At 39.2% G+C, this 27,984-nt stretch overlaps 1 protein-coding gene across 1 annotated transcript in view; it reads left to right on the forward strand.

Moving 5' to 3' along the window:
• ARHGAP5 (Rho GTPase activating protein 5) overlaps positions 1-27,984 on the forward strand; it is a 131,371-nt gene that overhangs the window by 30,933 nt on the left and 72,454 nt on the right. Inside the window, exon 3 of the mRNA XM_081089834.1 lies at positions 13,414-17,295. Coding sequence (XP_080945960.1) covers positions 13,585-17,295 — 3,711 coding nt within the window. The 5' untranslated portion in view covers positions 13,414-13,584. The remainder of the gene's footprint in view (positions 1-13,413; positions 17,296-27,984) is intronic.

Consider the following 27,984-nt stretch of genomic DNA (forward strand, 5'->3'; position numbering starts at 1 on the left):
GCCGCAATCGCAGGAGCGTCCTTGCGAGCGAGTGCCTGCGAAGGAGCGGGCGCAGGTTTTCCTCCCTCCAACTCTGTGAGGCTCAGAGACCGAAGGGGGAGGCGGTATCCAGGACCACTCGGCGCCCCGGCGATGTCTCGCAGCGGCGGGCACAGAGTCGGGCTCCCGGGCAGCCCAGGGCCGGCCCCGGCTCGGCCCGAAGCCGGGACGGAAGGACAGGGAGAGAGCAGGGCGGGCCGGAGACACCCGCGCTCCGGGCCGCACAGCCCGCCGCTGGGAAAGCGTGGAGGATGGGACCGAGGAGGAGCGGAATCCGGAGGAGTCGGGAAAAACACTCACGCCAGTGGGTACAAGGGAAAAGGTGAGCAGGAATGGAGTAGGAGAGGGAACCAATGGCTGCGAGGGAACCAATGGAGGGGGAGGGGGAGGGGCGGAAGCCAATGAGGGAGCCGGGCCGCGAGCGAGGACGCGGCCCCGCGCCCGCTCCCGCCCGCCTGGGCTCCGGAGCTCGCGCCTTTCCCGGCTCCCGGGAGACGAGGGGCGGGGCGGGGCCGGCCCAGCGTGCGGCCGGGGAGGCGTTGCGAGGTGAGGGCGGCGGGGGTGGGGATTTGGGGGGGAGGGTTGGGGGGGCAGGGGGGGAGAGGGCAGCGCGGGTGCGCGCGCGCGCGCCCCGTCGAGGCCGCGCCGCCGCTCCGCCCCCGCCGGGTGTGTGGCTCGGCGCGCGCGTGCGTTCCGGCGGTGCGCGCCGGAGAGATGCTGAGGTAAAGTTCGGGAGAGAGGGAGAGCGATCCGTCAGCGTGAGGGAGCCCGAGTGGCCGCCATTACTGAGCCCCGCGCGGCGGCCGGCGCCGGGGAAGGGGGGAGGGACGGGGCTGCCGCCGGTGGCGGGGAGGGAGGGAGGGTGGGCGACCCGGCCGCGGGAGCCGTAGGGCGCCAGGTTTCGGGGCGTGTGTGTTGGGGGAGCGCCGGGGAGGTGGCCGGAGGGACGCGGCGCTCGGTGAGCGCGCCGGCGAAGAGAGGCGAGCCGAGAGTGGAGGAGGAGGAGGAGGCGGCGGCGGCGGCGGAGCGCTCCCCAGGAATGTCGCTGCCGCCGCCACCGCCGGGGCCGCTGCGGTTGCGGAGACGGAGGAGACCGACGCTGTTAGGTAGGACCTCGCGACCCCCGCCCCCGCCCCTCCGGGCCTGCCCGCTCGCCCCCTCCCCGCCTGGGACCCCGCCGCCGCCGGCTGTAACCAGTTCAAGGGGCTGGGGCCCCGCGGCCGCGGAGGGAACCGGGCGCCGCGCTCCGTCCTCGCAGGCGGCGCGGGAGGGGGACGGTCGGCGTGAAGGGCAGCGAGGCCGGGGGAAGGGGCGCTTTCTCCACAGGTGACGGGCCGGGGTCGGCGGAGGCCTGGCGGCGGCCCGGCTCGCGCCGTCCCCGCCAGCCGTGCCCCGGCCTCGGAGGGCGCGCGGGGGGAAAGAAGGTTGCGGCGTCCGTGGGCCGGGTGGCCGCGAACGAGTTCCACCTGGAAGCCAGCCGGGGGAGCGGAGCGGACGCAGATTTCCGCGGAAACACGATCTCCGCGGCAAACTTCAGCGCCTTCCCGGAGACTCGGCCCTTTCACTTTTCCCGGCCCTCGCCGCTCCGTCCGGGGTCCCCTCCACCCGCTTCCCTGCTGCTGCGGGAACTCGGGGCGCGGCGTTTCGCGAAGTTGCACCGCGCAGCCAAAGAACACCGAATCCTGTCGTGGTAGACTCGCCGGCGTGAGGCTTTGATGCTGAGTTTTCGCCCGAAAGAAGCATCTTGAGAATCTCCCCGTTTTCCACTAAAGAAAAGTCTCGGGGTGGGGGTGGGGCGCCGCGCGGGAGCGCGCGCGCACTTACCCACCGAGAAACACGCTCCCTCCCTCGCCCCCTCCCTCCGCGCTGTTAGACGTGCGAGCGAGGTGGAGGCTCGGCTCCGGGTGCCGCTGGAGCTGCAAGGTGCTCGGGAAGTCAAGGCGAACCCCCAGGACGTTTAGCAGAAAATTCGAGAGAAAAGTTGTAAGGGGAGACGGTTATGGTTGTACCGTCTGACAGACCCAGTGTGGGCCCGTGCTCGATATATGGGGATTTCAGTGTTTTAAAACTAGACCGAAATAGGCGTGCAGATGGTGTGTACGCGCGTTTTAAGTTTAAATTCCCACCGGTAACTGGCTTTTCCCCTTTGTGGTAGGTAAGGGATCGTAGCATGAAAAGAATGTCCAGCTGCGAAACGGTGAAATATATACTTGGGTGTATTTGCTGATCTTTGCTTACGCTGCTTCCCACAGGTGTTGGGGGCAGGGGGGTGCCTGCTGCACTTAAGTCCGAAACCGATGTCCATTTGGACAGAATGAATAGTAGAGGGTGTGTATTGGCATCGAGGATCTCATTCAGTACAGGGAATGTTTCTCTAGGTACCCACTTAAAAATGGTTCTTTTAACAAAAATTTGATCTAGATGCAACTATTCGGGAAAACATTTGGTTAAGTAAGATATTAGTAAAATGTGTTTGGAGATGTTTCACTGTCAATTCCAATGTATTTGACTTTAGTATGGTAAAACTGCTCTACTTTTAGTGTACATACTGACCATATAGGTAAACTAACTAGACAGTTTCTAAATTAAGGTTTTTGCTTCCATTTTAAATTGCTTTCTCATTTACAGTTTTTTTTTTCCTCTACCTATTCTTTGTAATTGACCCACGTTTCTTGTATCTATAGTACATCAAAGGAAGAGAGGAGTAAGTGTAGATGGCCAAAAACTTACATAGGCCTTGGAGTATGCATAGTTAAACATGAGTTATGCCTATGCATGTAACTCAAGAAATAGCACTATTGATCTGTTTGACTTAAGGCAGAAATTAGAATGATACAGATGACACTAGGTAACAATCAATTTGTCATGTGTAAGCTACATTTTTTTAACCCACCTCAGCAGGTCTTTATTTTGTCATTCTTTGTACATTATAAGAGCATTGTCACAGGATTATAATTCTTTTATCAGATTTTTAGCACCCCTTCTCCCATTTAAATTATTCTGGCAATTTAAAAAATGTATTGCAAAACTACTTACTATCTTAATTGTGTCACATGGTACTTATCCTAAATGTTTTCCCCATCCGCTTTCTCCCCCTTCCCCATTTCTGTTTGAAAGGCAGATTTAGTACCCTTACTCTTCTGGAGAAAATAAATTATTTTGACCTGCAAGAGTTTTTAAGGAATAAAATACTGTATTTGCATTCCTATTTTGGAATTGAAGTTGTGGAACAGGTTACAATAATAGTTTTGTAACTCACTTTTTTTAATTGAAGAAAAAATTTTGTCTCATGAAGACCATACTAAATTTACTCTTTCACCATTAGCAGGACTTAAAGTGTTGCCTTTGGTATTCACTTCTTAAATATGAAATGGCATAATAGAGATTTTCTTGGTAGCTACAGAATAAGTTTTAATTGTCACGATTTCAGTTTTCATAGATACTATTTTAAGTCATCTGTTTGGGCTGTAATATCCATGATTTTTTTTCTTTATACACCAAGCAATTATGCAGATACTATAATTGACTGAAGAAGCATTGTGTAGTGTTCTGTTTCACTAATGTCTGTTTTCCTAAAAGATGCATGTGAATACATCTAAAGTACACCAGGGGGATTTAGTTTTAAAAGAACTGGGCAGAAACTTTGGTAAAGTGATCCATCATTTGGCGATCTGGGTAATCACACTGTTTAAGTGAAGGTTGTTGTATATAATTTTATCAAGCCAGGAAAAGCCATATTTGAAATTAAGGAAAATAGTTATAATGGTAAGAATTTAAAAAAAATTTTGTTGTTGTTAATTCTCACCGAAGGATATTTTTCCCTTGATTTTTAGAGAGTGAAAGGAGAGAGGAGGGGGAGAGAGAGAAACGTTGATGTGAGAGAGACATCTTCACATTGCTTGGTTACCTCCTGCATGTACCCCGACTTGCCCTTGACAGGGAATCAAACCTGAGACTCGTAGGTTGAGGGCTGACACTCTTAACCACTGAGCCAAACCAGCTAGGGCTATAATGGTCAGAATTTTAAATTCAACTTTCATTGGTTTTCTGATTGTTCATTGGACCCCTTAGGGATTTTTCCTGGGTGTCTTGAGACTTTCTCTAACAACCCACCCTTCCAGACAAAAGCAGCTTCTATTTTTGTCTGTTAAATGTATGTAATTAAATATAAGATCTCCTTTGAAAAATGAAATCATCTTCATTAAAAAATTTGAAAGCCTCTGATTTGTTATTCATTAATTCAGACTACCTTTATTTAGTACTGACTCTGTGCCTGGCCTTTATAAATTAGAGATGGCTAGCTCAGACTTTAGTTGAAGAGGTAGTTAACTATAATTATAGGAGTAAATAGTTACAAGTACTAAGAGATGCAGAAGAGAATGGAATTTGGATGTTTTAACTGTGGAAGTTTGAATGTAAGAGAGACAACAAGGTTGGTCTTCTTTCATTGTATTTTGAAAGTTGACTGTCCACAATACCTACAGCCAAAATAGGCTGTTAATGTTTTGCTCCTTAAATATCACTGGTATGTGTCACATGGTTAGATACTTAAGCTTTTCATTATGAAGAATTAGCGGTAAAAAGTGAATTTTCATATTTCTAGTTTCATATTAGATTTAGCCTAGTTTATTATACCTCTGACCAATATTTTAGTAAGAAGCTGGGCACTGTGATACAAGGAAATATTAACTATCGCTACCTTAAAAGAGCTTATAGCTTTGTTGGGGAGTTAGACAATTTAGGAATAGTTAGATGCCAATTCAAGGCAGAGTAAAAAACCATATTTAAGGCAGTACATACTGATTTAAAAATGGTGTTAAGGAATTTAGATAAAGGAGGAAGTTTATTAACTTTATTTCATTTGGAAGTTTTGTAGGATTCGGATAAGTGAGAGAAAAAAGACATGTAAGTAGGTTAGAGACACTGGCCCAAAAACACAGGGAAGTGCAGGATAGATTGGCAGATGAGGCAAAAATATAAGGTTAAAATGTAAGAGCATCACTTTGTGCCTTTATGAGTCAAATTGAGAGATTTGGGGGAAAGTATTAACACAAGGTTAATAGAAGGCATGATCAAGAAATAAATAATGCTTGCATTACTATAGCCACTTTGCTATATTTAGCATTGTTAAATAGCCTAGGAAAAACTACTTTGGCTTATATAGTGTAGTTCATTGTTTTCCTGTTGATCCAAAATTTTATGTTTATTTTTATACTTTTTCAGAGCCAAGATAATACCTTAGTTTACTTATTTATTTTTTATTTTGGTTGACTAGAGACTAGTGGAAAATTAACATTCCAATGATCTGGGGAATTAAAAAGTCCAACTGTCTGTTCTTTATTAACTAAGTATATAACCCTTTGGATGTTTCTTTTGAGTATTAAATGGTCTCTTAAATAATTTTCTAAAGTTTATGAGCTTCATTTCATTTCTGTATTTTCGTTTGTCTTTAGACATACTGTTAGCTGAAAGTCAAGTGATACCACCATTTATTGCTAAAACCAATGAGTTTTTCATAAAGAAACACTGACTTATTTGTCTTTATTTCTTACATCTAGCAGCTAATCACCAAACTCTCTTTGTCTTGGTTTGCTCGTTTCAGTTAGTTATGTGATAGTTCAGGAGCTTAAAAGTTTTCAGTATTGGTCCATCTCTTGTGTTTTGTGCCCCACCAATTTTGCGTTCCACTTCCAATCTTTAAAATGTCTTCTTATTGCTTATTACAAGGTCTATCTAATTCCTTTTTGCTTTGAAGACCCTTTATAGCCAGATCTTCAGAAATTTAAAAAAAACACACAAAAAACACTCTTATTTTTCAAAATGGCAACTGTGCTCTACCACTCTACCCTAATCACACACCTGGAATTACTTATGTTTTAAATCCAAATTTTAAAGTATTGTGTATGGCTTTTTTTGCACTATGACTGCAGGTTAGAATAGATGTAACACACTGTATGGAACACAAAACCTAAAATATTTACTGTCTGGTTGTTAGTCTATACCCCTTCCTGAGATTCTTACTTAACCTCTTAATGTTTCCATCATTAAAAAAATTGTTAAACCTTACCTAATGTAGTTTGTATAATGAAAATAATGGTTTCCCTCCTCTACAGCATTGCAGTATTGAATATCAGATTACATCCTTTCCCCTACTTCTCAGTCCTCCAAAGTAAGGAGAAAGGACTCAGACCCTGGAAGGGAGGTGAGCATATTCATAGCCCTGGTTTAGTGGGCTTCTCTATACATACCTTTGTACCCTCAAAACCTCTGACATGAAGCTAAGCAGATAGTGGCTAAGCCCAGTAAATACCTAATGAGTTGTTTACATAGGTTGATAAAAATGAAATGACCTTTGGTTCTTCAGTTTTCACCACAGAATATGGAAATGGTCTAGGAAGAGTTTAAAACAGTGGTTCTCAACCTTGGCTGCACATTAGAATCACCTGGGAATCTTTTTAAAATCCTGATTTCTGGGCCTCATCCTCCGGAAATTCTCTCTCTTTGTTACTAATGTTGTGGCCCCACCCCATAACAAAGAAACAATTTCCGGAGGATGAGGCCCAGAAATCAGAATTTTAAAAAGATTCCTAGGTGATTCTAATGTGCAGCCAAGGTTGAGAACCACTGTGTTAGAAGAAAGTGTTGATTAAATAATAGGGAAGGCAGTTAATGTGTTTGTGAATGGTTTAGGAGGTCATTGGTTTTCAAATATTTTATTAAGGGAAACTTTGCATGTAGTAAATACTTGAAATGTTAAAAGATAAAAATGGTTAAAAGCAGAATTATCTTTGGTGAGTAGGGCTTGTGGAGCTTCCAGAGGACTGCCTATTTGGAACTTCCTATTTGGAAATACTTCCATTGAGCTTCAGGCTTACTGTTTATAAACCCATAATTTTTGTTAATGAGTAGCCTATAGTTCTTGGGGGAAAAAAATCTATACTTTTTATAAGAATATTCTGTGGTAAATTTTATAGGCCCATAGCAGTATGTGATTTTTTTTTTTTTAATTGTGACTATAAATGTGACTTCAAGATTGCCTGGTGGTTTAGGATCTAAGTCTGGAGATTGATTCATTTAATCATCAAATATTTGCACACCTGCTGTGTGTCAGGCACTGTTCTGGGTGCTAGGAATATGGTTAAAAAACACAACAAACAAAATCTTCCTCTTAACAGTTTAATCCTAAATCCTACCAAGATACGCTTCCAAGTTATTTAGTTACTACATAAATGGGTGAAATTTTTAATAGATTTTCTTTTCAATTCATCTGATTGTAATCTTGTCTAAAGACTAATTCATAGGAATGATGACTTTTTTAGTATTCCTTTCAACCTTAAGATTGTGTGCTTATATGCTTTGAGTCAAAGGATATATTACAGAATCTGATTGACTCCTACAGGTATTGCATTGTTTAATTACTTAGCTATCTTATATATGTTAAAATGTGTTTTTTTTTTCATTTTCTTTTCTAATTTTTCACAGCATTAATAAATTTGTCAATGAACATTAAGAAAAATAACAGTATAGTGGTATTATACCATATTCATTTTTCAGTACCAGTTGACATTTTTATTCTTAAACTATTCTAGATAAGTTTACCTGAGATTGTGGGATATATGGGTTTGAGTCTTCTCTTGAATATCTGTTTATATAAGGGATATTTTATTTATTTGACTTAAAGAAGATGGAGTGTGTAATTAAAAATTTCTCTGTAATTAGGTAATGAAAATGTAATTTCCTATAATAAAATGTGATTTTAAAAATGTTTGTGTGGAAAATAAAAATTAGATGGTTGTTCTGGCTGAATACGTTGTTACATATCATAGTCTTCATTCTAGTGGTCTAATTTTTGACTAAATTTTTGGAACCTTAAAATATGTGTATATTCCCTCCACAAATACCTTTAGAAAACCTTTTAGATTGATAAATTACAGCACTTCTTTTGTAAACATACTTTTTTGTTTGCCAAAGACTTAAAGAACATTTTTATTTTAATATTTATTAGGACTCATGAATTTATTGAGTAGTTGCTATGTGAGAGACACTGTTCTAGGCTCTTGGGATATATTGATGAAATAAAGATGTGTGCCTTTATGGATCTTTATTAAACCTGAAGTGGGGTGGGGGAAGGGATAGAGTTTATGAGAAGTAATAAAGAGGTAAGTTGTATAGTATGTTAGATAAGCAGTTATGCAAGGGGGATTTTGGTGGAGGGTATTGGGAAAAGTAAGTGCAACAGCAGGAACATGCTTAACATGTCAAAGAACAGTTCAGTGTTTCTTGTGACTGGAGCAGAATGAGAGTGGGGCACCTAGAATGAGTGTAGGTCAGAGAGAAAGAGGGTTGGAGAAGGCAGTTGAAAGGACAGGTTTTTCACTTTTAGGAGCCACTGGAGAGTTTGAGCAGAAGAATGAGAGGCTTTGACATATGGCTGCTCTGGTAATGAATAAACTAGGAAAGTGGGTGGGCAGAAACCAGGTAAATTCGTTTAGAAGCCTTGGAATAATCTAGGACCAGAGATGATGGTCAGAGTAATAGCAGTAAACATAGTGAAAAGTGATAGATTATGGCTATATTTTGGAGAGCCAGTAGGAATTTCCTGATACTATGATAACTTCAACATTAAAAATATTTTATGAAATCATGCTGTTTATTAATGAATGCAACAGTTTTGTGGAAAGGTACAAACAAAATTTTAGTTTAAACCAAAATTACTAAGAATATTTTTTTTCAGTTTCCTAGATTCCTTGTAGAACTTAAAATTTTTTTTTTTTTTTTTTTTTTTTTGCAGAAAGCCACTTCATGTTATTAAAACTCCATTAAAAGAGGCATGTTATGTTTGAATGGCTTAGTAAAAATATCTTGGAAAACTAAGTTGTAGAGATAGCTTCATTTCAGCAGACAATTGTAGGACAGTTTTACTTAAATTTCTTATTGTCTTAATTTCTGTAAGGATAGTTAATCTTTTCCTTGAAATAAGGTTATCTAAAGGCAAAATGAGAAACTGCATTGCAAAATAGTAAAAGCTTAATAACTGTTCTAATGCTTAAAGTAAAGATTGGTCATCAAGAGACTGCTACTTTTGTCTTGGTTTCAAGAGTAAAAATAAGCAATGATGCTAGAAGTTATAAGAAAATGAGAACAAGTTATGTTAAAGTTACATTAAATGTAGAAAGATATGAATAGATCGACATAAATATTACCATTAGATATATTTGAAAGGAATTTTCAAAATAAACATCCAGCACGTAGACATTGGCCATTAGTTTATTAGTGGAGAGCACAAAAAACAATGGATTCTTTCTTAAGCACAGAAGAAAAACTACCTTGGCTAGTCAGTGGAGGGCAATTTTGACTTGGATGTTGAAGGCCAGGGGATAATTCATGTATTTATAATTCAGGTGTTTGAAATTAAATACCCTTATAACCTATTAGAGCCAACCTCATGAAAGCTTTCTTTCTCTCATGAGGTGGTAATAACATACTCACCTAAACAAATGGCAAAATATTCTTGAGGGCAGGGTGATGGCAATTTTTTTTCTAGTCGAGGGTTTTTCAAACATTTTTTAAAACCTGAAAACACTTTTTTAAACTAAAGCTTCTGAGTTAAGTAAACCTGTAAACCATTAAAAAAAAAGCACTACTCTGTTGAGAGATTTGAAAAGAGAACAACTCTATTTGCCCAATATTATTATTTCCTACCTCTAGGTGAAAGAATTTTTCCACCACAATTCGAAAATCACTATATGGTGATTAATGACATAAGCTTTGAAGCTGACTTAATAGCAGGTAGCCTGCCCAATAGCATTGTTAGAAAGAAGGACGTAGATGTTACTTGCTGTACCAAATTGGTAGTTTGTTGTGAATTTGCTGTGAAAACAATAAATGTCACACAAGCCTAACATTTCTAATTTAAACTTTAATATTCATGATTCAGAGACTACTGCTATCAAATTAATTGCAGTGTGTTAAAGCTTCAGTATTAAAATTTATCCTCAATAGATAGAGTTTTATTTCTCTATTATATAAAAAACCTTCCGGTTTTCAGTAATCAATGACAGGGTGATGACTTCATGACTCCACTTATCTTCATTTAATTTTAAGGCCCTTTTATTTCTGAGTATTTAAAAATACATTTTGTGATAGTGTTTTGCTTCGGCTCTCATACTCTATAACTTGAGATACTAAAGTATCTCAGTATGTTGAGGATTATTTTATAGGAGAGCAGAAATGAAGTTTAATGTGTTTGGATAAACATGAGAAATATTAATAAAGGTATGACTGGCAAGGATTTGATTTATAGTTGAAAATTTCTACAATACTCGGGTCCATATGACATTGCATTCTTAACTTCTCTGTTAATAACTTTATCTCTTAAACTGTGGAAGGCAGGGGACTGTCTGAATTGCTCTTCGTTTTCAGAATAGATATTTGTTTAATAAAGGACTTATGTAGTTCTAGTGTTTGTACTATTTAACATAAAAATTCGAAGTAATCACTAGATGTGTTCTTTTGATGTACATTTTAAAGTATGTTGTCTGCATTTTTTTGTTCTAAATAAGGAAAAACACACCTCATATTCTACCTTTTTATTTTTTTCCCGTTGATTGATTGTTAGCTATAGAATCACAAACTAATTTTCCTTTTTATCATAGGTTAAGATTTTTAAACAATTTTTTAAATATAGTTTATTGATTTTTTACAGAGAGGAAGGAGAGAGATAAAGAGTTAGAAACATCGATGGGAGAGAAACAATGATCAGCCGCCTCCTGCACATCTCCTACTGGGGATGTGCCCGCAACCCAGGTACATGCCCTTGACCGGAATCGAACCTGGGACATTTCAGTCCACAGCTCTATCCACTGAGCCAAACCGGTTTCGGCGAGATTTTTAAACAATTTTAACTAAAACCAAAAAACAAGTTAATGGGATTGGATGGCTCTGTCCTGATCTCTTTTACTTACAGTTATTGTGTAATCTGCTGCCAGATAAATATTTCTAAGTCACAAGTCTAATCACATCATTTTTATAAATCTTCAACAGTCTCCCAGGTTCTAAGAATCAAATTAGGAAACCGAACTAATATTTAGTAAGCACCATTTGTTTGCTAGGCACTTAATATTTGAGAAAAAAATTTTAAATTTATATAGATAATAATGTGGCCCCATTTTATAGATGGAGGAACCATGTCTCAAGAGGGTTAGGGCTTAACTGTTATAAACTAGGAAGTAATAGTCCTACTAGAAATCAGTTCTACTTGTTGTTTCCTACTTCTTTTGTTACTCCTTCAACATAGTCATATTTTATTTTTTACAAAAGTGAACCTAATAAACATTTTGTTTGAATTATCACATGGCTGATGCTTTTAAAATTAATATTTAGTTGAGGCTAATAGGATAAACTTTTAAACACAAGAATAAGACTGCCATTTTATTTTTAAATATTTTGCCAAAAATTATAAGGACAGTTTCTCTTTACCATTAGTTGCTAGCATAGCAAATTGTATAATCTGAATAGATGTTTACTTGAAATTGAGGTCATTGGAGAAGCCAGCTACTGGGAGCCAGGTGGTAGTTTTTTCCTTACCTTAATTTTTTTCTTCATCTTCTTTATATTCTTTAGTTTACTAGGGTTATTATTCTGTATGTTAGTGGGCATAACTGAATATTTTCCCTATCTTGTAAAATTTTGATGTGGTGGAAATGATATATTGCTTTTATTTTTAAATATATTTCTACCGATTTCAGTGATTTAGTGATGAGAGAGAATCATTGATTGGCTGCCTATTGCACGCCCCACACTGGGGCTTGAGCCTGCACCCCCGGCATATGGCCTGACAGGGAATCGAACTGTGACCTCCTGATCCATAGGTCAATGCTCAATCACTGAGCCACGCTGGCCAGTCTATATTGACTTTTTTTTTCTTTTTTAATAAATTTTTATTGATTTCAGAGAGGAAAGGGAGGGGGGGGGAAGAGAGAGAGAGAGACATCAGTGATGAGAGAGAATCATTGATTGGCTGCCTCCTGCACACCTCACACCGGGGATGGAGCCCGAAACCTGGGCATGTTCCCTGACCGGGAATCGAACTGTGACCTCCAGGTTCATAGGTGGAAGCTCAACCATTGAGCTACGCCTGGCCTGTATTGCTTTTAATTCAATCTCAAAAGAATGTGAAGAATCTCCAAATAAAATTTATAAGAGACTGATTGATTGCTTCCACATAAGTAACCTAAGTTAAATTACATGGAATTTTTCAAAGTTATTTAATGTTGCTGGTATATAAGATACTTCTTTTTATATTTTTATTGATTTCAGAAGGGAAGGGAGAACATCAATGATGAGAGAGAATCATTGATCAGCTGCCTCCTGCACACCTCCTACTGGGGATCCAGCCAGCAACCTGGGCATGTGCCCCTGACCGGAATCTAACCCAGGATCCTTCAGTCCACAGGCCGATGCTCTATCCACTGAGCCAAACCAGCTAGTGCTATATTTCTAAAAGATTGTCTTGAATATATAATCTTAAAATTCTTTAGCTTGGTGCTGCTCAAAATGTGGTGCACTTCGTAACTCCTCTGAGAGGAAATATATGCAGAAATCAAGAACATTTAGGAACAGTTTGACAATTTTATGTCTCTTGAATCTAATAAGAAATTGGGGCTTAGACTTTAAAAAATTTTTATTTTACAAAAGTGGGCTTGTAGATATGGAATAAAAATCAGTTCTTCATCTCAGATAATTTGAGAAACATGTATCTAGTTAAATAATGTCATTATTTGCACTAATTGTCCATTTATTTCCATTTTCCCTTTTACGTATTTGAATATCTTAATTGTCTTTGGGCATAATATTTTATAGATTTCACAGTGTGCTAAAACTTCTTAAATTTTTTTCATTCTAAAATCTTACTAATAAATTTATATGAAATTTCATTTTAAGGAACAAGATTAGAAAGCAGGTTGTTTGTAAAGTTTGTGAGGGAGTTTTTAAAGCAGCTAGTATAATTTATTTATCACAAAACATAGCCTCCAGTCATAGAAGGCAGGAAAATTGAGGGGAAGGGAAAGGACTGGTTGTTTCCTTAAACTCATAGAAAAGAGTAGAGACAGAATGATCATTTGGTTAATAAGGGCTTATTTTAAAATTTGTGAGATAATAAATTTTGTATTAGTTTAAATGTTAGTTGTTAGAATTGCCTTAAATTTTGAAGTCATTTCACATAACAATAAACCATAGACATTTTATGGTGATTTTTTAAAATACATGTAACATTGTTAACTTGTGTGGTGCTTTGTTATGAATATCTTTAATATGTATATAATTTAATGTATAATTCACGATTAAGATTTGTTCTTTTTCTCCTCTTTCTAGGCAGATGATCCATTTGATGATCTTGAAGACCTTTGCACAAAAATGAGGGAAATACAAAGAACCAAATATAGTTCTGAAATTCAGGATCTATATTTTGAGATGATTTTTTATTTTCGGAATGAGAAGTATATCTGGTTATCTTTATGAATGTAGAGACATGAGAAGAGAGTTATGATGGCAAAAAACAAAGAGCCGCGCCCCCCATCCTATACTATCAGTGTAGTTGGACTCTCTGGGACTGAAAAAGACAAAGGTAACTGTGGAGTTGGAAAGTCTTGTTTGTGCAATAGATTTGTACGCTCAAAAGCAGATGAATATTATCCAGAGCATACTTCTGTGCTCAGCACCATTGACTTTGGAGGACGAGTAGTAAATAATGATCACTTTTTGTACTGGGGTGACATAACACTAAATGGTGAAGATGGAGTAGAATGCAAAATTCATGTCATTGAACAAACAGAATTCATTGATGACCAGACTTTCTTGCCTCATCGGAGTACAAATTTACAACCGTATATAAAACGTGCAGCTGCTTCTAAATTGCAGTCAGCAGAAAAACTAATGTACATTTGCACTGATCAACTAGGCTTGGAGCAAGACTTTGAACAGAAGCAAATGCCTGAAGGGAAGCTCAATGTAGATGGATTTTTATTGTGCATTGATGTAAGTCAGGGATGTAATAGAAAGTTTGATGATCAACTTAAATTTGTGAATAACCTTTTTGTCCAACTATCAAAATCAAAAAAACCTGTAATAATAGCAGCAACTAAATGTGATGAATGCGTGGATCACTATCTTAGAGAAGTTCAGGCATTTGCTTCAAACAAAAAGAACCTTCTTGTAGTGGAAACATCAGCACGATTGAATGTCAACATTGAAACATGTTTCACTGCACTGGTACAAATGTTGGATAAAACTCGTGGCAAACCTAAAATTATTCCCTATCTGGATGCTTTTAAAACACAGAGACAACTTGTTGTCACAGCAACAGATAAGTTTGAAAAACTTGTGCAGACTGTGAGAGATTATCATGCAACTTGGAAAACTGTTAGTAATAAATTAAAAAATCATCCTGATTATGAAGAATACATCAATTTAGAGGGAACAAAAAAGGCCCGAAATACTTTCTCAAAACATATAGAACAACTTAAACAGGAACATATAAGAAAAAGGAGAGAAGAATATATAAATACCTTACCAAGAGCTTTTAATACTCTTTTGCCAAATCTAGAAGAGATTGAACATTTGAATTGGTCAGAAGCTTTGAAGTTAATGGAAAAGAGAGCAGATTTTCAGTTATGTTTTGTGGTGCTAGAAAAAACACCTTGGGATGAAACTGACCATATAGACAAAATTAATGATAGGCGAATCCCATTTGACCTCCTGAGCACTTTAGAAGCTGAAAAAGTCTATCAGAACCATGTACAACATCTAATATCAGAGAAAAGGAGGGTAGAAATGAAGGAAAAATTCAAAAAGACTTTGGAAAAAATTCAGTTTATTTCACCTGGACAGCCATGGGAGGAAGTCATGTGCTTTGTTATGGAGGATGAAGCCTTCAAGTATATTACAGAGGCTGACAGCAAAGAGGTGTATAGTAGGCATCAGCGAGAAATAGTTGAAAAAGCCAAAGAAGAGTTTCAGGAAATGCTTTTTGAGCATTCGGAACTTTTTTATGATTTAGATCTTAATGCAACACCTAGTTCAGATAAAATGAGTGAAATTCATACAGTTCTGAGTGAAGAACCTAGATATAAAGCTTTACAGAAACTTGCACCTGATAGGGAGTCTCTTCTACTTAAGCATATAGGTTTTGTTTATCATCCTACTAAAGAAACATGTCTTAGTGGCCAAAATTGTATGGACATTAAAGTAGAGCAGTTACTTGCCAGTAGTCTTTTGCAGTTAGATCATGGTCGCTTAAGATTGTATCATGATAGTACTAATATAGATAAAGTTAACCTTTTTATTTTAGGGAAGGATGGCCTTGCCCAAGAACTAGCAAATGAGATAAGGACACAATCCACTGATGATGAGTATGCCTTAGATGGAAAAATTTATGAACTTGATCTTCGACCAGTTGATGCCAATTCGCCTTACTTTTTAAGTCAGTTATGGACTGCCGCCTTTAAACCACATGGGTGCTTCTGTGTATTTAATTCCATCGAGTCACTGAATTTTATTGGGGAATTTATTGGAAAAATAAGAACTGAAGCTTCTCAGATCAGAAAAGATAAATATATGGCTAATCTTCCATTTACGTTAATTCTGGCTAATCAGAGAGATTCTATTAGTAAGAATCTACCAATTCTTAGGCATCAAGGGCAACAGTTGGCAAACAAGTTACAATGTCCTTTTGTAGATGTACCTGCTGGTACATATCCTCGGAAGTTTAATGAAACCCAAATAAAACAAGCTCTAAGAGGAGTATTAGAATCAGTTAAACACAATTTAGATGTGGTGAGCCCAGTACCCACCAATAAGGATGTATCCGAAGCTGACTTGAGAATTGTCATGTGTGCCATGTGTGGTGATCCATTTAGTGTGGATCTTATTCTTTCACCCTTCCTTGATTCTCATTCTTGCAGCGCTGCTCAAGCTGGACAGAATAATTCCCTAATGCTTGATAAAATCATTGGTGAAAAAAGGAGGCGAATACAGATCACAATATTATCATATCATTCCTCAATTGGAGTAAGGAAAGATGAACTTGTTCATGGATATATATTAGTTTATTCTGCCAAACGGAAAGCATCAATGGGAATGCTTCGAGCATTTCTATCAGAAGTTCAGGACACCATTCCTGTACAACTGGTGGCAGTTACTGACAGCCAAGCAGATTTTTTTGAAAATGAGGCCATCAAGGAGTTAATGACTGAAGGAGAACACATTGCAACTGAGATCACTGCTAAATTTACAGCATTGTATTCTTTATCTCAGTATCATCGGCAAACGGAGGTCTTTACTCTGTTTTTCAGTGATGTCCTAGAGAAAAAAAATATGATAGAAAATTCCTATTTATCTGATAATACAAGAGAATCAACCCATCAAAGTGAGGATGTTTTTCTACCATCTCCCAGAGATTTTCCCTATAACTACCCTGATTCAGATGATGATACAGAAGCACCGCCTCCTTATAGCCCAATTGGGGATGATGTACAGTTGCTTCCAACACCTAGTGACCGTTCCAGATATAGATTAGATTTGGAAGGAAATGAATATCCTATTCATAGCACCCCCAACTGTCATGACCATGAACGCAACCATAAAGTGCCTCCACCTATTAAACCTAAACCAGTTGTACCTAAGACTAATGTGAAGAAACTGGATCCAAACCTCTTAAAAACAATAGAAGCTGGTATTGGTAAAAATCCAAGAAAACAGACTTCCCGGGTGCCTTTGGCACATCCTGAAGATATGGATCCTTCAGATAACTATGCGGAACCCATTGATACAATTTTCAAACAGAAGGGCTGTTCTGATGAGATATATGTTGTCCCAGATGATAGCCAGAATCGTATTAAAATTCGGAATTCATTTGTAAATAACACCCAAGGAGATGAAGAAAATGGATTTTCTGATAGAACCTCAAAAAGTCATGGGGAACGAAGGCCTTCAAAATACAAATATAAATCTAAAACCCTGTTTAGTAAAGCCAAATCATACTATCGACGCACACATTCAGATGCAAGTGATGATGAGGCTTTCACTACTTCTAAAACAAAAAGAAAAGGAAGACATCGTGGAAGTGAAGAAGATCCACTTCTTTCTCCTGTTGAAACTTGGAAAGGTGGTATTGATAATCCTGCAATCACTTCAGACCAGGAATTAGATGATAAGAAAATGAAGAAGAAAATCCACAAAGTAAAAGAAGATAAAAAGGTAAATTTAATTTATCACCACTAATGTTTATAAAGATGCTTGTTTTTACCTTTAACGCAAATTTTTTTTTATCAGTTTAATGGATTTGACATCAGTGAAAACTTAACCTGCCTTATGTCATTCAATACATAAAATGACCAGCTTTTTAAAATTTCCAGAATATTTTGTGAGGGCAATTTTTTTTTTTTTTTTTTTTTTTTTTTTTTTTTTTTTTTTTTTTTTAGTGATTGTATTGAATTTCACTTATTTGTGCTTTATCTTCTTTGGGTAATTTTATTTCATATTCAGCATGGAAATTCTGGGTGAATATATTCTCTATAAAAACCCAGATATAAAGTGACTTTGTGTTTTGTTTTTCTGTTTTGTAAGCATCCCATTTGTCTGGTTTTTCCTTCTGAGCTATCAGTTTTGCAGTATTAATTTTATATACCTATCTCACTCAAGCATATTAACAGTACAGTAAAACTAATAATTTGTAGTCTTTTAAATTTATTAACTTTTCAGGCAACTTTTTTGTGGATAGTGGTATACTGCCTATAGACTTGGAGAAAGATTTCTTAAATATGAATTGTAGAATTCTGTTCAAATAGCAGGTTTTTGTCTATTATATTTTAAACTAGAGGCCCGGTGCACAAAAATTTGTGCACTCGGGGGGGTCCCTCAGCCCAGCCTGTGCCCTCTCACAGTCTGGGACCCCTCAGGGGATGACCACCTGCTGGCTTAGGCCCACTCCCTGGGGAATTGGGCCTAAACTGGCAGTCAGACATCCCTCTGGCAGCCCGGGAGCCCTCGGGAGATGTCCACTTGCCAGCAGGGAGCAGGCCTAAGCTGCAGTCGGACATCCTTAACGCTGCTGAGGAGTCGGGAGAGGCTCCCACCACCACTGCTGTACTGGCAGCCATCAGCCTGGCTTGTGGCTGAGCCGAGCTCCCCCTGTGGGAGCACACTGACCACCAGAGGGCAGCTCCTGCATTGAGCGTCAGGCCCTGGTGGTCAGTGTGTGTCATAATGACCAGTAATTCCCAGTTGTTCTGCTGTTAGGGTAAATTTTCATATTACCCTTTTATTATATAGGATAGAAGCCTGGTGCATGGGTGGGGGCCGGCTGGTTTGCCCTGAAGGGTGTCCCGGATCAGGGTGGGGGTCCAGCTTGGGTGCCTGGCCAGCCTGGGTGAGGGGCTGATGGCTGTTTGCAGGCTGGTCACACCCCCTTCAGGGTGGGGGTCCCCACTGGGGTGCCTGGCCAGTCTGGGTGAGGGGCTGATGGCTGTTTGCAGGCTGGTCAAGCCCCCCGCAGTGGGGACCCTCACCCCATGGAGGTTTGGCCAGCCTGGGTGAGGGGCTAATGGCTGTTTGCAGGCTGGCCATACCCCCTTTAGGGTGGGGGGTCCCCACTGGGGTGCCTGGCCAGTCTGGGTGAGGGGCTGAAGGCCATTTTCAAGCTGGCCAAGCCCCCCTGGCGATGCAAGCTCCCAGCCTCTCCTTTTTTTCTTTTTCCTTTTTATTCTGGGATTTATTTACCTTCTACAATTGAAACTTTATAGCCTGGAATGGAGCTCAGAACTGGCCAGGGTGGGCGGGAGGGAAGCTTGGCTTTCTCCATCGCCAAGAGCAACCCAGGGCGCCAGCTCCGTGGCCACGGCCAGCTGAAAGTAGGTATCGGGGGTTTATTTATCTTCTATAATTGAAACTTTGTTGCTTTGAGTGGAGCTCAGAGCCGGCCGCGGCAGGCGGGAAGCTTGACTTCCTCCATCATTGGGGCAACCAAGCCTCTTGCTTGCTCCAGCTCCATGGCTGCCAGCCGCCATCTTGGTTGGGTTAATTTGCATATAGTCGCTCTGATTGGCTGGTGGGCGTCACTTGAGGTGTAGCGATGGTACCGTCAATTTGCATGTTTGTCTTTTATTAGTGTAGATAGTTACTAATTTATCTGATGGTATTAAGTTTATTAGAAACCTAAATATGTATACTATTAAAGTTGTATTTAATAATTTTTATTTTTATTAGATCTTTCACAGTAGTATTTACCATTATTTCTAATGCTATTTGACATGAGTGTTCATAAACTTTTATTCAAGGTTTTTATGGTTTTCAGATAGTATTCAATAGGTTTTTATACTGCATATTGGTAATTTCTTCATCCAGTAAATCAAGTCTTAATATTTAATTTACTGCAGCCAACTACTATTTATTAATTCCAATTAAAGCTAACAGATATTTTGAGTAACCTTATTCTAGATCAGTGGTTCTAAACCTTCCTAATGCCGCGACCCTTTTATACAGTTTCTCATGTTGTGGTGACCCCAACCATAAAATTATTTTCGTTGCTACTTCATAACTGTAATTTTGCTACTGTTATGAATTGTAAATATTTGATATGCAGGATGTATTTTCATTGTTACAAATTTAAGATAATTAAAGCATAGTGATTAATCACAAAAACAATATGTAATTATATATCTGTTTTCCGATGGTCTTAGGCAACCCCTGTGAAAGGGTCGTTCGACCCCCAGGTTGAGAACTGCTGTTCTAGATAGATTACTTACATATAGTAATTGCTTCCCTATAGTTGGTAGCCTCCATTTTATAAGTTTAAGCTGCAATATTTTTAAATTTATTATTGTTTTTCAGATTAGACATGTAAACAGTAAGGCTCATCTAGATCTATAACAGACTCAACTCACAACACACTACTAACTAAATACCTCTGGCATCTTTTCACAGTCACCCTATTATCACTAGTCCTCACTACATATTTTATCACTGCCAAAAGACTTCAGTATTTTCCTTTTAATTTGCTTGTTATTAAAACTACTGAATGCTTATTAACAAAAATAAGCATACACAGTCTTTCCATTTCAAATTGTTTATATTTTTGTGTTATTTTTCCTTTTATTTTTATTTTTTTAAATCCTCACCTCAGGATATTTTTTTCCATTGAAATTTTTTGTTTGAGAGTAAAGTGGGAGGGAGAAACATTAATGTGAGAGAGACACATTGATTGTTTGCCTCCTGCACTCACCCTGTCTGGGGCTGGGGATCGAACCCTCAACCCTTTATTCTGCAGCCTTATACTCGAACCACCAAGCAAACCAGCCAGGACTATTTTACTATTTTTTATCACAAGTCTGCTTAATTGTTTTACTAACTTTTTATTATTTTAATATTCTTTTTTATTCATTCCACACTTTATTTTTACTTAAAAATTTTAATGTTGACATTATTGCTGGTGTGCCCCTTTTTCTCTGGAATCCTTTGCCCACCTCCATCCACCCCCGTCTCCCCCTTCCTTGGCCTTCACCAAACTATTGTTTGTGCCCATAGGGTATGCATATACATTCTTTAGCTAATCCCTTCACCTTTGCCCAGGTACCCCACTTCTCACTCCTCAGGTACTGGCCAGTCTGTTCTGTGAATCCATTGCTTCCAGTTCCATTTTGTTTATCAGTTTCTTTTGTTTATTAGATTCCACATATGAGAACATATATATGGTATTTGTCTTTCTTTAACTGGCTTATTTCACTTAGCATAATACTCTCCAGATCCATCCATGCTATTGCAAAGGGTAAAAGTTCCTCTTTTTCTACAGTGGCATAATATTCCATTGTGAAAATATACCATAGCTTTTTTATCCATTTACCTGTTGATGGGCACTTGGGCTGTTTCCAGATCTTGGATATTTGTAAACTAGAGGCCCAATGCATGGATTCGTGCACTGGTGGGGTCCCTCAGCCTGACCTGCACCCTCTCACAGTTTGGGACCCCTTGGGGGATGTCAGAGAGCCTGTTTAGGCCTGATCCCTGCAGGCCAGGCAGAGGGACCCCACCGGTGCATGAATCCGTGCACCAGGCCTCTAGTATGCATATAAGATTTTTGGTAATCTCTTCCCGCCCTCCCCGCTTCTCCCTTCCCTCTGAGATTCATCAGTCTGTTCCATGTTTCCATGCCTGTGGTTTCTGCTCCTGCATTGAGCATCTGCCTCCTGGTGGTCAGTGCACATCATAGCTTCTGGATGTTTGGCCAGTCGGCCAGTCACTTAGGCTTTTATATATATGGACTAGGAGACCAGCACGCAAAATCACGTGGTGCCTCCCACCCTCGAGTTGCCTCGGGCTGGTCCTGCCTTCTCCTGCCTCCCTGCTTCCCCGCTCCTGCTTCCCCTCTCCCGCTTCCCTGCTCCTGCATCCCCACTTCCACCCCGTCTCTCGCTTCCCTGCTCCTGCCTCCCTGCTTCCGCCCCGTCTCCCATCTCCAGAGTGATGCCCGAGGCGCGCGCAGACAGCCTCCTGATGATAGGAGCTAATAAAGAGTTAATATGCTAATGGTCCGGTCGTGACACATTGTGGCATCCTGGCTAATTTGCATATTACCTCTTTATATGTATAGATAATGCTGCTGTGAACAAAGGGGGTACATATAGTGTTTCGAGATTCTTGGGATATATTCCCAGAAATGGGATCGTTGGGTCAAAGGCAGTTCCATTTTAAATTTTTTGAGGAAACTCCATACTGTTTTTCACAGTGGCTGTATCGGTCTGCATTCCCACCAATAATGCACAAGGTTTCTCTTCTCCATATCCTCCCCAGCACTTGTTGTTTGTTGTTTTATTGTTAGTATCCATTCTAACAGGTGTGAGGTGATACCTCATTGTAGTTTTTATTTGCATCTCTCTGATGATTAGTGACCTTGAACATTTTTTCAGATGTCTATTGGCCATCCATATGTCGTCTTTGGACAAGTGTCTATTCAGGTCCTTTGCCCATTTTTCAATTGGATTCTTGTCTTCCTGGTGTTCAGTTGTATTATAAGTTCTGTTTCATGACTTAAATTTAAATGCTAAAATTTTATCCTTTTTTAGTTCTGTCTTGTGTATGGTGTAAGTTGGTGGTCTAGTTTCATTTATTTTTGCATATGCCTGTCCTATTTTCCCAATACCATTTATTGAAGAGACTATCTTTACTCCATTGTATGTTCTTGCCTCCTTTATCAAATATTAATTGACCATAGAGGCATGGGTTAATTTCTGGGATCTCTGTTGTGTTCCATTTGTCTATATACCTGTTCTTACGCTAGTAGCAGGCTGTTTTAAAAGGGGTTTGTAGTATAGTTTGATATCCTGTATTGTGATACTTTCAACTTTGTTGTTCTTTCTTCAAGATTGCTGAAGCTATTTGGGGTCAATTTTTGGTTCCATGTAAATTTTTGGAATATTTTTTCTAGTTCTGTGAAATATGCCATTGGTGTTTTAATAGGAATTACTTTGAATCTACAGATTGCTTTAGGTAGTATGGACATTTTAATGATATTATTTCTTCCAATCCATAAACAACGGTATATGCTTCCATTTATTTGTATCTTCCTTAATTTCTTCCTTTAATATCATATAGTTCTCCAAGTTACAGGTTTTATCTCCTTTGATAAATTTGTTCCTAGGTACCTTATTTGTTGTTGTTGGCAATAGTAAGTGGGATTGTTTCCTTAGTTTTTGTTTCTGGTAGTTCATTATTAGTTTGTAAAAACGCCATTGATTTCTGGTTGTTAATTTTATATCCTGCAACTTTGCTGAATTCATTTATTACATCTACTAGTTTTTCAGTGGTCTTTAGGGTTTTCTGTATACAATATGTCATCTGCAAACAATGACAGTTATACTTCCTCCTTCCCAATTTGGATGCTTTTTATTTCTTCTTGTCTGATTGCTATGGCTACAACTTCCAGTACTATGTGGAATAAGAGTGGTGAAAGCGGACATCCCTGTCTTGTTCCTGATCTTAAGGAAAACACTTTTAGTTTTTGCCCATTGAATATGATGTTGGCTGTAGGTTTTTCATATATGGCCTTTGTTATGTTGAGGTATGATCCCTCTATTCCCACTTTCCTGAGGGTTTATCATAAATGGATGCTGAATTTTACTGAATGCTTTTTCTGCACCAGTTGCTATGATCATGTGATTTTCATCTTTCATTTTGTTTATGTGATTAATGTCACATTTTTTGATTTGTGAATATTGTTCCATCCTTGCATCCCAGGAATAAATCCCACTTGATCATAGTGTATGATTTTTTTTTTTTTTTTTTTATTGATTTTCTACAGAGAGGAAGGGAGAGAGATAGAAAGTTAGAAACATCGATGAGAGAGAAACATCGATCAGCTGCCTCCTGCACATCTCCCGCTGGGGATGTGCCCGCAACCCAGGTACATGCCCTTGACCGGAATCGAACCTGGGACCTTTCAGTCTGCAGGCCGACGCTCTATCCACTGAGCCAAACCGGTTTCGGCCATAGTGTATGATTTTTAAAAATTTATTGCTTGATCCAATTTGCTAATAATCTGTTGAGGATTTTAGCATCTAGGTTCATTAGGGATATTGGCCTATAATTTTTTCTTTCTTGTGTCTTTTTCTGATTTTGGTATTAGGATAATGTTGGCCTCATAATAAGGGTTTGGAAGTCTCCCCTCCAATGAATTTATATTTTGAGGAGGATGGGTGTTAGTTCTTTGAATGTTTGGTAAAATTTGCCTGTGAAGCCTTCTGGTCCAGGACTTTTGTTTGCTTGGAAGTATTTTTTATTACTTCTTCAATTTCATTAATTGTTATTGATCTATTCAGGTATCCTGCTTCTTCCTGATTCCATTTTGGAAGATTATCTTTTTCTAGGAATTTTTCCACTTTGCCCAGATTGTTTACTTTGTTGGCATAATGGTTTCTAATATTTTCTTACAATCATTTGTATTTCTTTTTTTTTATTATTAAATCTTTATTGTTCAGATTATTACATTTGTTCCTCTTTTTTCCCCCCATAACTCCCCTCCTCCCAGTTCCCATCCCACCCTCTGCCCTCACTCCCCACCCACTGTCCTCATCCATAGGTGCACGATTTTTGTCCAGTCTCTTCCCGCATTTCCCACACTCCTTTCCCCCCCAAGAATAGTCAGTTCATTCCCTTTCTATGTCCCTGATTCTATTATAATCACCAGTTCATTCTGTTCATCAGATTATTTATTCACTTGATTCTTAGATTCACTTGTTGATAGATGCATATTTGTTGTTCATAATTAGTATCTTTACCTTTTTCTTCCTCTTCCTCTTCTTAAAGGATACCTTTCAGCATTTCATATAATACTGCTTTGGTGGTGGTGAACTCCTTTAGCTTTTCCTTATCTGTGTAGCTCTTTATATGACCTTCAATTCTGAATGATAGCTTTGCTGGATAAAGTAATCTTGGTTGTAGGTTCTTGGTACTCATCACTTTGAATATTTCTTGCCACTCCCTTCTGGCCTGCAAAGTTTCTGTTGAGAAATCAGCTGACAGTCATATGGGTATTCCCTTGTAGGTAACTGAGTTTCTTTCTCTTGCTGCTTTTAAGATTCTCTCTTTGTCTTTTGCTCTTGGCATTTTAATTATGATGTGTCTTGGTGTGGTCCTCTTTGGATTCCTTTTGTTTGGGGTTCTTGGTGGTTCCTGGACTTGTAAGTCTATTTCTTTGACCAGGTAGGGGAAGTTTTCTGTCATTATTTCTTCAAATAGGTTTTAAATATCTTGCTCTCTTTCATCTTCCCGCACCCCTATAATTCTGATGTTGGTACGCTTGAAGCTGTCCCAGAGGCTCCTTACACTATCTTCGTATTTTCGGATTCTTTTTTCATTTTGCTTTTCTGGTTGGGTATTTTTCGCTTCTTCGCATTTCAAATCGTTGACTTGATTCTTGCGCTCCTCTGGTCTGCTGTTGGGAGTCTGTATAATATTCTTTATTTCAGTCAGTGTATGCTTAATTTCTAGTTGGTTCTTTATCACAACATCGAGGGTCTCATTAGATTTCTTGTAGATCTCATTAAGTTTATCGGCAGTTTCTAGAAAATTCTTGAAAAACCTTAAAAGTGTGGTTTTGAGCTCTATATCCTCCAATTCTGACATTTGTGTCTTGTTTCTTTGTCTCCGCATTTTTTATGTTTTCTTGGTGCACCCCCCTAGTGGTCTTTGTGCACAGTCTTGTTGTAGTTAAGCCTTGATTGTTGTAGGTAATACTGGGGGGGATTTGACCTCCAGGCCAATTGGCTGTGAGAATCAGCTGTGTCTGCAGTGGGAGAACTTCTGTCCTCTAGGGCAGTGCCTGAGGCTATCCAGCAAATGCCTCTGTGCAGGGCTTGGGCGGGGCGGGTCCCAGGGGATCAACAGGGCGGGCGGAGGGAGCAGTTATGGCTGCTCTCAGTCCCGTCCCCAGGGGCTCTGCCTCTCAGAGTCCCAGCAACCGCTGCAAACCTCAGAGAGAAAGCTGCCTTCTAGCTCCGACTGAAGCCAGATAGTCCCGCTTCTCCAGTTTGAGTCTGGGTCCCTAGAGACTCGCCCGGATCTGGAGCTCAGAGTCTGAGACTCCCTCCCAATTGAAACAGACAACCGCGCCCTCAGCCGCCAGCCCGCTCCGCATGCACTCCGCACCATAGTATTTTACTTCAGCATTGTGCCTCCTCTGCTTTTCTCTTTTCTCCTAGTTGTAGAACTTCCACTCAGCCAGCCTTCCTGTGGTTCTGGATGATGTCCGTTCCATCTTTTAGTTGTATTTTGAAGTGGTTGTTCAAGGCAGCAAACTCCGGCGTTAACCTATGCCGCCATCTTGGTTTCTCTCCCCCATTTGTATTTCTATGATGTCTGTTGTTATCACTCTTCTTTCATTTCTGGTTATATGTATTTAGGTCTGCTCTCTTTATTTCTTGATGTGTCTGGTTAAAGGTTCATCAATCTTGTTTTTCTTTTCAAAGAAGAACCAACTTTTGGTTTCATTGATCTTTTGTATTTGTTTCTTTGTTGTTATTGTTTTTTGTTTTTATTTTTGTTCTAATCTTATTATTTCCTCCATTTACTTACTCTGGCCTTTTCCTGCTGTTCTATTTTCAATTCTTTTAGGTATAGGGTTAGATTATTTACTAGAGATCTTTTTTGCTTCTTGAGGTAGGCCTGTAATGCTATGAACTTCCCTCTCAGTACTGTTTTGGCTTTGTCCCATAGATTTTGGGTGGTTGTGTGTTCATGATTGTTTCCAAGTAATTTTTTATTTCTTCTTTGATCTAATTGGTAATTCATTCCTTGTGTAATAACATGCTATTTAGCCTCCATGTGTTTGAATATTTTTTGAGTTTTTTATCATGGTTGATTTCTGATTTCATGCCGTTGTGGTCAGAGAAGATGTTTGATATGATTTTAATCTTCTTAAATTTATTGAGACTTTTTTGGTGTCCTAACGTGGGCTGTTTTTGAGAATGTTCCACTTGCACTTGATAATGCATATTTTGCTTCTTTGGGATGAAATGTTCTATAGATATCAATCAAATCCATCTGACCTAATGTGTTGTTTAAGATCGCTGTTTCCTTGTTGATATTTTGTCTGGAAGGTTTATTCATTAATGACATTGAGGTATTAAAGTCCCCTACTATGACTTTTTTGCTGTTGATTTCTCCCTTAAAGTCCACAAAAAAAATTTTTTTAATGCCATATATAAGGTGCTCCTTTATTGGATGCATATATAAATGTATACACACACTTTGAATACTTAAAGGCAGTGTTTATTAAAAGACATCTCATTTTCAAAATTGAGCTGTCAGCTTTTTTTACATGAAATATTTTTTCCATCCCTTCACTTTCAGCCTGTGTGTATCTTTCTTCTGAGATGGGTCTCTTGTAGACAGCATGTATTGGGTTGTGTTTTCTTATCCATTCGACTACCCTATGTCTTTTGATTGGAGCATTTAATCCATTTACATTTAAGGTTATTATTGATAGATACTTACTTATTGTCATTTTTAAAATGCTGTGTTCCTCTCTATTTCTTTTTCTTAAAGCAATCCTTGTAGCATTTCATGCAATGCTGGTTTGGTGATGATGGAACTCCTTTTGTCTGGGAGGCTCTTTACTTCACATTTAATTTTAAATGATAGCCTTGCTGGATAGAGCAGTTTTGGTTGCAGATTCTTGCTTTTCATTAATTTCAATACTTGAGGCCAATGCCTCTGGCCTGGGTGTTTCTGTTGCGATCAGCTAGAGCCTTATGGGAACTCCCTTGTAAGTATCTGGCTGTTTCTCTCCTTCGGCCTTTAAGATTCTCTTATTTTTAATCTTGGCCTTTTTAATTATAATGTGCCTTGGTGTGAATCTCTTTGTGTTTATCTTGTTTGGGACACTCTGTGCTTCCTGAATTATGCTAGTCAGCACCTAATTTAAAACTTATGAATGGTTTATTTCTGGAGTTTTCCATTTTATATTTCTGGACCAAGATTTATGAAGGTAATTGAAACTGAGGAGGGGGGAAAGTACTATATTATTTAACCTATAACCTATGTTCTTTTTATGTTCTTTCCAGTATAACTAATTTTTATTTAGCTGGAATCAGTGTACACACATGTTTTTTTACTTAGTCATATTTTTCCATATTGCTCCTTAGTCTTTCAGATTATACTTTTTGCTATTATATAGTTTTCTATTTAGAAAATTGTACCAAAGCTAAATAAGTAGGCTTCCAAGTTTTAAATTTTGCTGTCTTTTATTGCAGTGGCTAGTTAATTTGCTTTTGGATTATTTCTTTGGGATAAATGTACAAAAGGCTTGAATATTTCAGTGGCTTGATATTATTACTATAGCTCTTTCAGTGTTAATTTCTTAACTCTGAGCATTGTGAGGGAAAGGAATGTGCCAGA

This window comes from Myotis nattereri, assembly GCF_964212035.1.
Source record: "Myotis nattereri genome assembly, chromosome: 1".
Classification (NCBI taxonomy): Eukaryota; Metazoa; Chordata; class Mammalia; order Chiroptera; family Vespertilionidae; genus Myotis; species Myotis nattereri.